General features: G+C 49.4%; 1 protein-coding gene across 3 annotated transcripts in view; it reads left to right on the top strand.

Annotated features, from left to right (window-relative positions):
- The window catches only part of PRKCA (protein kinase C alpha), a 404865-nt gene that overhangs the window by 374185 nt on the left and 19813 nt on the right, over nucleotides 1–10867 (top strand). For all 3 annotated transcript variants that reach the window (XM_042917374.1, XM_042917372.1, XM_042917373.1), the window contains 2 exons: nucleotides 374–454; nucleotides 9060–9167. In XM_042917374.1, coding sequence (XP_042773308.1) covers nucleotides 374–454; nucleotides 9060–9167 — 189 coding nt within the window. The remainder of the gene's footprint in view (nucleotides 1–373; nucleotides 455–9059; nucleotides 9168–10867) is intronic.

Here is a 10867-nt window from a genome sequence, read left to right as displayed (position 1 = left end):
TATCACCGCCATCATCTTTGTGACTTTTAGCAAAATTCTGTCACATAGCTTGATTATCTTATTTACCAGACCCTGGGTCTAATGGCCTCTGGCTTTTCCCGAAAATTAAATCCACCTCACTGTCCAAATATTTTTCACCAATGAGGATAAATTAAACCTTCAGACAGCGCTGTGTAGCTTCTCCGGGTGGATTCAGAGGAGCTGTTCCCGAACAGGTTTTGGGCAGTGAATTCCTGGGTGGTGGTTCCTGGTGTGTCTGATTTGCAGGGCCCTCCCCGCTTAGTGCAGAAAGCTCTACGTGCTTGACGTAGCTGTCCTAACACAGGCTTTTTGATCGCCAATAATTGTAATCGATGTTTGTGTTTTCCCACAGATAATCGCTTATCAGCCGTATGGGAAATCCGTGGACTGGTGGGCCTACGGCGTCCTATTATATGAAATGCTAGCCGGGCAGGTAACGGGCTGCTACGTTTTCATGCTTGTTTATTGCTGGATAACGGGAGTCTTTCAGCTCGGTTTGGGCCACATTAGCAGGACCTGGCTGCTGCTGGTCTGACTTCCCCAACCCAGGTGAAAGAGGGAGAAATCCACCCCCACCCCACCCCGCCTTGAAAGGGGGTTATATTCAGTAGGCACAGCAGTCATCTCCTGGTCATAAAAACCCCACACTGAAAGCTGCAACCTGGGGCCCAGACAACGTAGCTTTCATATTGTACACAAAAGCCCCGTGGAGGACGACAGTGGCCTCTGTAGGTTTTCAGAATCTCAACACCGGGTTAGGTTATGGGTCCCTGCACGTTTGTCTGCACACATTACCCCGGCAGCTGCCCACTGTGTACCATCGCGATTGTTGTCAAAGGAAGAAGACAGTAAAACTTGAAGAATAGTTTTAATAGCTCCTTCCCCTCTCTCCGTATCTAACTCTCGGCAGTTCATTGTCATTTTCACAAAAGTCCATGGAGGCTGCACCTCCAGTTACAAAAAAGACAGATTAGGTTTCTCTGAGGGAGGCCGCGTAGGTCAGATAAGCGGGGGGATTACTGCCTAGGCTGGCGCTCTTTAATAGATGGCCTTAATATCTGCGTCGTCGGGGCAAATCGCACTGGCCACGTTAACGAGCAACCCCAAGTCTCCGCAGTCTAACACACGACACGGATTTATCTTACATTGTCCACATGGTCATTCGAGGGCAGGCTTCTTTCATTCACTGGCCCTGCCGTCTTTTAGGGGCTCACATTCCTTCACTGACCCCCTCCTTTCTCAACTGGCCGGTGAAGACAGAGAGAAGGGAAGTTGCACAGAATGTTTCAGGGGCCAGGCCTGGAGGCGTGGTGCACCTCTGTCCTTCCTGCAGCCTGCTGGCCTTCCTGCATGGCCCTCACTGAGACGCAAAGGGCTGGGAAGCAGAATGTGTGTACCTGTGAGCTCAGCGAGGGGAAGCAGGTCGGGTGAGCATCTGTCCACCAGATCTCTGTCGTTTTACCTAAAAACAACTCTGCCCTGGGCAGCTTTTTATAATTCCCAGCACTCAAGCCCTGATGTCCGGGAGTCTGACCTTCCATAGCCAAAAACCTTAGAGAAAACGGAAAGAAATGCCCGTGGTGGGCAGCTGAGCTACGCCCAAGGAAATCTTTGAATCTTTGTTCCTTGGGATGAGGCTAGGGGGTGGGGGGAATCACCCTTTCTGGCATTTGACATCCATTGACTCATTTGTGGATTCATTCAGCATATACTTGAATGTGTACTGTGTGCATGGTTATCACTGTAAGCAGAACAGACAAGAACCCTTGCCTTCATGAGGCCCCCAGTCTAGAGACAGTAGACGGGCTAAATAAGGAAAATACAGAATAGTGATAAGCTAAGAGGAAAAGTAACAAAGCAGGAAAAGAAGATGTAGTGCTGGAGGAGATGGAAATTTTATTGATGGCCAAGGAGGGCCTCATGTGTAGCTAAAGTGAGGACCAGAAAAAAGTAAAAGAATGCCCATGTGCATATGTGCAGTAAAAGCATTCCAGGAGACAGAAACAGCAAGTGCAAAGGCCCTGGGGTGGAAGTGTGTGGCCGTGTTTTAAAAAAAAGGACAGGAAACCACCAGTGTGTCCAGAGCAAAGTAGCCTAGAGAGGGAGTGGGAACTGAGGTCTGCGAGGGAAGGGAAGCCCAGGTCTTAAGAGTATGAAAGTCATCACAGACCTTTGGCTTTCCCTCTGGGGTGGGACGCCATTGATGACCCTTGTCTTACATCTTTTGGATCTAAAGTAGCCTCTTGGGTATTAAAAGATTCAGGGCATTAGCTTGCATTTGGTCGTTAACGGAGAAGTGATGTTAAGACTTGATTGCTAGTAAAATGGTTTGTGATTATTTAGGCTTTTAACCCCGATAAAAATATTCATCTCAGGCCAAATACCCCCCATTTTTTTAAGCACAGAAAAGCAGGTTATCCAGAACCACCATCAGTGAGACAACAGCAAGGGGCCTGCCCCTTGAGTTAATTTCCCCTCTTTAGAATTCTGACAATAAAATTTGAATGATCGCCCGCCCTCCAGAGTCCCGCTGTTCAAGAAGGCACAAAAAGCTGAGTTCCCCTTCTCAGTCCCACTTGAATGCTCTGACTCTTGAGTCCAGAAACAAATGCTGTTTTCACTGAGTCCCATTTGCATATGTCAACAAAAGAGATTGGGTGGGTGGAAATGGGATCTGTTTCCAAGGGCGCTGCACAAGAGATCAAATGAGCTGACTCTTGATTGGCCAGCAGGAGCCTGGCCTGCAGCAAAGTCCCGCATCCCCCCTCCCCGCCGAGGACACACACACCAGGCCACACTCTCACCCCCATCTTCCTTCCTCGCCAAGCTCGGGGGACTTCACTCCCTAGAGGAGAGCTCAGGAATGCTGCCCTCCTGCAGGGGAGTCCCCTTGGGGGTGCATTTTAACACCCTGCGTCACTTGGGGATTGTCCCTGAGGCCCTTGAAGATGCCCTCCCCATGCTCAGTGTTTCCATAAACATTCTGGCACATTTTTGCTGTTTCCCAACCTGCTTCTCAGACTCCATTAGCCTGCCTGATAGGATTCCTTCAAGTTTTCATTATCTCTATTGAAAATGGTGACACTCTTTAAGTGGGGTGTCTTAAAAGCAGCCCACATTCAGGCACAATGGCAGACTCAGCCATTGTTCCCCTGAATGCACACCGCGCCTGCCCCAAACACAGTGTTTTCATTTCAGAAACCCACTTCTTAGTCTTCCCTGTGACTCAGTGCAAATTTAAATGCATTTCTGGGCTGTGACTCAGCCCAGAAAGGATAATGAAGCCTCTGTGCCTTCATTACCCAGAGCCCCCCAAAGCAGCAGGAGCCTCCAGGCCCAGCAGAGGGTATAGATGCTGTTGTTGAAAAGTGAGATTAATTATAAAGCTGTTGATGGGGTTGTGGTCTAAATTTGTCCCCTTTCATCACAGAGGGCCAGAGATGAGCAGAAAAGATAGTTTATTGCAATTTTCTCCTCATTTGCTATGTTTATTGTCAGCAGCCAAGGGGGCAGTTAAACATAAACAGCCTGAGTCTTTCTTCAGTTCCTGGATTGCTTGACAAATATGATTACTTTCAGGCATAAACAGTATTTACCCAGCACTGTAATGAGCATATCCTAGCTTCACGCGGTCACCGGGCTTCATCATAAAGGGACCAGCCCTCTCCTCTTTAGATCCCCTCCACCAGGCTTCTTTATGCTTTGTCTTTGTTCCTAATATACCAGTAATGGGTACTTGATCCCCCAACTTCAGCCTGCCTTGTCCTTGGGTGCTCTCCCACCCCACCACTGGTCATCAGTGACCTGTAAACAAACATGGCAGGGCCCCATCAACCGCAGAACTAGGACGTGATTTAGAAACCATTTTGGAAAAGAGTAAACCGTCATCCCTCACCTGTCTGTCTAAAATTCACAAATTGCAAATTGCTAAGCAGGGCACCGCTGGGTCAGAACATTTTTACACCAAGCCAAGACTTTACTTATTAACAGGTGGCTTAGCCTGAGACACACAAAGTCCAGATTTGTAGAAATTTGAAAATGATTGTGGGAATGCGGGAAAGAGGGGGAGAGAAGCAATCCAAAAAGTTCACGTACTTAGTCCCCCGCAACGCATTGCCTCCTGTTGTCACCAGGCTCGGTAGCCGAGGTGCCTGGGAAGGCAAATGAATATAATTACAACTTCACCACTGACCTGCCTTCAATGCCAAGGCCTAAGCAGCACTTACCTGTAAGAATGCTCCCCCGGGTCACTAGGACAGACTGAACAAGAGCCATAAAAATGCTCACATTCTGCGGCTGTATAACCCCACACCAGGGAAGTTTTACCTTAGGAAGTCATTCAGAGAAGGAAAAAAGGACATATGGCACAGAGACGTTTATAGAAGCCGCTAGTTCTCAGAGTGCCGCCCCGGAAGCCATTGTAAACGTGCCCCTGGACAAGTGAGCCCGTCCCTGACGGATGATGGATCAGCTCAGCGGCATTAATCTGGGAACACCGGTAGCCACGGAGAAAGCGTTTGCAACAGTCCATGAAAAACAAGAAACTCCAAATGATGCGTCATTATTTGAAAATAATGTGACAGGCCTAAGAGCTCCCAAAAAAGTAAGAGCGGTTTTTGCATTGAGGTAAAAGGAATGTGGGTGCTAACCTTCCTGGAATCCCTCTCCCCACCGGAATACATGGTTTTAATTCAATAGAAGACTCCAGGGAGCGTTTCTGATGTGATGAGCATTGTTGCTCATTGTCACCAGATATTTGGGATCTTCCTTCTGGCACATGTTCGGATTGTACCTCCCGGCTCACTCGTGATTGGATAGAGCACGTGACTGACTCTGACCAATGAGATCTGGAGCACTTCAGCCCTGGCGCAGGGCACCCCAGGAGCATCCCAGAGGGCACTCCACTACAGCAAGACCAAGATGGCAGCTGCACCATCAGCGTGGGTCCTCGGGTGGCCTCTGCTGACTGGCAGAGGACGTGTGGCAAAGGCAAGAGATCTAGCCATCGGAATAAGCCTGGGAAATCATGCCAAGTCTCTAGGCTGGAGACATCCTGCACAATGACTTGAATCATGTCAGGCCACAGCGACTGCCCCTGTTTCTTTTCAGAACCACTACTCCTTATACAGGATACGGAAATGGTCTCCCCGACCCCTGCCCCAGTGGCGCCCTCTTTAGGTGCCGGGGGGGACCAGCAGCTGAGCACCTCCCAGTCCGCCCCACCAGCAGCAATGCCAGGGGACCATCCTTCACCACGGACCCACCGGAGCAAATGCGAGGCATTGGCGTTGCTCAGAATGGCCCAGAGCCCACACCCCTCGGTCAGATGTCTGCGCTCGAATCTTGGTTCTTCCACATCCCAGCTCCGTGACCCTGGCCGGAGCACGTAATACAGCCTCAACCGGCTCAGCTGTAAAACGGGCTTAATTGTACATACACTATACAGTGGTTTTGAGGGTTAAGTGAGGCAGACGTGCACAGTGCTCCCCACGGTGCCCGGCACACAGAAGGAGCCTGAAAACACGTGTTACTGCTATTGCCACTGTCCTTACTGCTGCTCAGTCCCAAATACCGGCCGTTCATCAGGCAGTACAGACTCAAAGTAGGTGATAACAGAACATCAGGGATAGAGGCACCTGTCTACCCTGGGATGTGCTGACGGGAGAGGCCCCAGTCTTTGGGGCCACACAGGGATGAGACGCAGGGTGAAACCCCAAGGCTCTGCCCCCAAGGACACGTGGTCCTGTGGCTTTTGTTCTAGCTTAGAAATCTTAACACAACAGGTGAGGCCAAGGGCCCTCAGGGTCCTCGATCCCCAGCCTATATGATTCACATTTGGATTAAACAGCTTTCTTTACTGCAGGATTTCTTAGAACGTTTAAAAAGTGTAAATGTTGGGGCGCCTGGGTGGCTCAGTTGGTTAGGTGTCCGACTTCAGCTCAGGTCTGATCTCACCATTAGTGAGTTCAAGCCCCACGTCAGGCTCTGTGCTGACAGCTCAGAGCCTGGAGCCTGCTTCGGATTCGGTGTCTCCCTCTCTCTCTGACCCTCCCCCACTCACACTCTGTGTCTCTCTCTGTCTCAAAAGTAAGCTTTAAAAAAAAATTTTTTTAATTAAAAAAAAAATGTAAATGTTAATGCACATTTCCAGAAGGGGGTAAAGGGTGCAAGATTTGACCCAGGGGTATCCTGTAGGACGAATACCCGCTAGTTGTAAGGAATGCTGTCTGGGGTGTGTCAGGAGCCAGGTGTCCTGCTCTCAGGGGGAATACAGAGGGGGCCTCGTGGCCAAGCACCTCCTTTGATCATTAGTAGGCACAGCTCACCTGGGCCAAGCTGGTCCCCAGGCCATGAGGACAATTAAGCAGCTGCAACAGCCCAGTGCCCTGCATGGAACATTCCCCCAACCCCCACCCCACAAATTCCTGTCTTCTACATCAGAGTCGGGGAAAAGGCAGCTGCATCGACCTAATCGTCTTCAAACGCGGAGATTCTTGCTGAGAAAGATTCCTGGAGATGGTTTGTCTGAGTTTCCCTTTGCAGAGAATTTCTCTTAAGCCTTTGGCTTGGATTATCTGTGACCCAGCCCCTGGAGCATTCCTGTTGCTAGTACCAAAAGGCCAGTTGCACCAAAAAGGCCAGTTGACTCTCCCTGGTGCCTCTGTCACTGCTCAGCAAAGTCCGCCACGTTTGGCCAGCCTCACGGCCGTGTGACCGATATAGTCATACAGGACCCAAGCTCCAAGAGCCTCATGCATCTGGTTTGATGATCTGCTGTTGCCGTCTTGAAATTCTTAATAATTATCTAATAAGGGGCCCACACTTTCATTTTGCATTGAAATCCACAAAGTATGTCGTTTCTCCCAACTAGCGGCCCTAAGGGGCCACATTGAGAAGTGTTGTTTGGTTATCCAGGAGCAGAACCTGTGCCTGGCTCCCATCCCGGGCACCATGACATTGTAGAGAGTGAATACATAGGAAATTCAGAGTGAATGGGGCCCCCTGGATGTGTGCAATTCACAGCCCTGAGCAGAAACTGTATCAGGTTTGCTTTAGCTATGAAAATCTCCTTGGCCAAGAACCAGCCACATCTATGGATCGCTTATTTGGGAAAATGGGATGTTGTGTGGGTGTGCTATCACAGGTGTCCTGAAGAAGTGGGTTGCGTGATATCAGGCAGAGAAGATGTAGTGGGATGGACAGCAGGACTGGGTTCCAGTGGAGCTCTTGGCCAGTGCAGCTCCACTCACACCCGCAGGGTGTCCTGCTCTGTTCTTTCTGGATTGAGGTGGCACAAACCGGCTGGCCCAGGTGACCGTCTGCACGTGCAAGTGGGTGTCTGTGCCCAGCTGCCTTGCCGTGGGGCATCCAGGCACCATGTTACTTCTGCCCAGGGACACTCACCATGGCGGGCTGTTCCTGCTCTGCTCGGAGCATTTTAGTTCTTCCCACCCACCTGCATGCTTTGGCCAAATTAAATATCCTTTATACCAGGCGCTTGCAACTGGAAAAGAGGCCTATTTGTTTATATTTCTAGACCAAAACAAAACAAAAATAATGGCACCAGTCCCAACCCCCTGCTCTTCCCTACCTGGTCCCAAGGTAGGTTCTTGATAGACTTAGTGGCTTTCCCTTTGGTGGGTGTGGTTTCCGTGTGCTGACCCCACAGGTGACTCGTATTCAGGGCTGAGGGTCGGGGAGGACTAAGGCTGGGGGTCAGATGAGCAGGTTGGAATGATCCAAGTCGTGGTTCAAGGGGAGCACTCTGCTTGGTTCCAATGCTCTCTCTTACTCGGAAATGCTCGACAAGAAGGGATATCCTGCTGACTACTGCACAGCTATCTGTGGCCCACGATATAGTTTACATTCAAGCTGGACTCTGCATTAGCAGAGCCCTAACCACGTCAGCCAAAGTGACGGAGAGTCCTCTCTTCCACGAGAAGGAAAATGCAACGAGATTGAAATACAGGGCTTCTCTGTATGAGAGCTGACCCCTGGTCTGCCTTTCTTCTGCTAAACCCAAGGTTAGCTAAGCCAGAAAGAAACATTAAGAAATGGCCCATAAACCCACTTATCCTGTGTACTGTCCCTCCAGAGTGACAGGTAATTTGCCAGACCTCTTGGGATTAGAGACCTGCCGGAGGAGAAAACTTGAAGGACGTCCTGAGCTCACCAGCTCCTCCCAAGAATTCTGGCAGCCCCTTCTAAGACCATTCATGTGCCTTAATAAAATACCAGTGCCACTAGGCACCGCCCTTCATCAGGCACCTGATGGTTCCGTGATAAACTAGCAGGAGTTTTGCAGACTCACCAGGGAACCCCATTTTACAGATCAGAAAACTGCATCTTAAAGAGATGGGTCGCCCGCCCATGGACGCCCAGCTAAGAGGTGGTGGAACTAGAGTTCTGGTCCAGATCCTCCTGACTTTAAAGCCGTGACCTCCTACAAACCCGGTTGAAGCGGAAAGGGAAGTGTCCAGTAGAAACTAAGCTCCCATCACTACCACCATGCAGGTGCCAGGCTCCCGACAGAGCAACTCCCTGTTGGGTCAGAAGGGCCCTGGTGTGAATTGCTGGACCTGAGGAAGTCCATTTTGCCCGTGTTCTGATGGCCCCATCGCCCCATGCTCAGAATCCAAAGGTACTGGCATTCTCCACCTGCCCCCACCCCTGCACGCAGAGCCATCTGTAACCTAACTTAATTATAATTAAATTTTTTAACACATAATTACAAGATTAATGGATTAATTATAATTTATTTGCAAATCATTAAAAGCATTACTCAAAAACATTTTTCCCTAAAGATGGTTTTGGGTTGCCCGGGGCAGGATAATTAAAGAGACAGAGGAAAAAGTGAAAAACACACAACCGCCAACCTAATGAAAGATAATCAAATAAACCAGCAACTCCGCTGAGCTAACCCTGCAGCCCGTGGTGCGCCGGGAAGCCCTGTCTGTTTCTTGGCGCTGAGTGGGATCTTCAGGCGCCATGTTTGAATGACTCTGCGTGTTTTCCCATGTCTCTGTTTTCTGGAACAGCCTCCGTTTGATGGCGAAGATGAAGACGAGCTGTTTCAGTCGATAATGGAGCATAACGTTTCTTACCCAAAATCCTTGTCCAAGGAGGCCGTTTCCATCTGCAAAGGGGTAAGTAGATCTGAATTCTTTTATAATTACAGACCAAGGGGGTCGACTGGGGAAATCCCTTCCCCACACTTCTGAGAGAGATGGCAGAGACACTGCAAACCCATGCCACTCATTTCTGCCATCAAGGGCTCCAGTGTGGTGACCCCCAGGGAATAGTGGGAAATATGGCGGCCTGGAGAATGGGTTCCGGTCCACTGGACTTCCTGGAACTCTGGCCCAGGCAGCTAATTGCGCTGTGTTTTAGTTTCTCATCCACCTCGTGAAATTGTGGTGTGAGTTGCCAGAAGTCATCTTGGGCGCTCAGAAAATGTTGGTTCTCTTCCGTTGCCTAACATGGTGTGCCTTGGGTCATTCTTCATTGGATTCTCTTTTTTTGAGATAAACCATGCATGCAGAAATGGGCACCAATCGTCAGTGCGTAGATCAGTGAATTTTCACAAAACTAACACACCCATGCAGTTGCACTCAGGTTAAGAGAAATAATGTTTTAGGGCACCTGGTGGTTCAGTCAGTTAACCGCCTGACTGATCTCTCAATTCACAAGTTTGAGCCCCGCAGCAGGCTCTCTGCTGTCAGCACAGAGCCTGCTTCTGATCCACTTTTCCCCATCCCTCCCCCACTTGTGCTCTTTTTCTTTCTCTCAAAAATAAACATCCAAAAAAAAATTTTTTTTAATTTTTTAATGTTTTTATTTATTTATTTTGAGAGCGTAAGCAGGGGAGGGGCAGAGAGAGAGGGAGAGAGAGAGGATCCCAAGCAGGCTCCACGCTGTCTGTGCAGAGCCTGACAAGGGGTTCAAACCCATGAAACTGCGAGATAATGACCTGAGCGGAAACCAAGAGTCATACACTCAACCAACTGAGCCACCCAGGTGCCTTTTTTTTTTTTTTTTTTTAATTTTTTAAAGGGCGCCTGGGTGGTCAGTTAGCATCTGACTTGATTTGGGCTCAGGGCATGATCTCGAGGTTCGTGAGTTTGAGCCCCGCATTGGGCTCTGCACAGTCTGGAGCCTGCTTGGGATTCTCTCTCTTCCTCCCTGTCTGCCCCTCCCCTGCCTGTGCTGTCTCTGTCTCTCTCAAATAAAAAATAAATACATGTTTAATTAATTAGAAGAGAGAATGTTTCTGACACCCTAGAAGCCCCCTCCCTTCCTGTCCCACAGCTCCGCCCCTCCCCTTGAGGTAAGCAGCGTCCCCACTTGTACCTGCACGGATTAGCGTCACCTGTTCTGAACGTCACACAGATGCAGTCTTCCATTGGACGCTTCCCCGGGCCTGGCTTCTTTGAGCCAACACTGTGATAGTGAGATTTCTCCATTTCCTGTGTCTGTGGTTCCATCCTGTCTTGCTGTATTTCTTCCACTGTGTGACCACAGCACAGTTTATCCATTCGTGTTATTGCTGCTGGGCCTTTGGGTTGTTTCCACGTCAGTTTCGGGAGCCGTTACAAACAGAACTGCCATGAAACTTCCAGGTTGTGTATTTTGGGGAACATATGAACTGCTTCTGTCGAGGAAATACCTAGGAACGGAAATTACTGGCTCATGACTTGGTCTGGTTTTTTTTTTTTTTTTTTTTTAATTTTTTTTTTTCAACGTTTTTTATTTATTTTTGGGACAGAGAGAGACAGAGCATGAACGGGGGAGGGGCAGAGAGAGAGGGAGACACAGAATCGGAAACAGGCTCCAGGCTCCGAGCCAT

This window comes from Panthera leo, chromosome E1, assembly GCF_018350215.1.
Source record: "Panthera leo isolate Ple1 chromosome E1, P.leo_Ple1_pat1.1, whole genome shotgun sequence".
Taxonomy (NCBI): domain Eukaryota; kingdom Metazoa; phylum Chordata; class Mammalia; order Carnivora; family Felidae; genus Panthera; species Panthera leo.
Note: the sequence above shows the minus strand (reverse complement) of the source record. Positions and strands in the feature narration are given on the sequence as shown.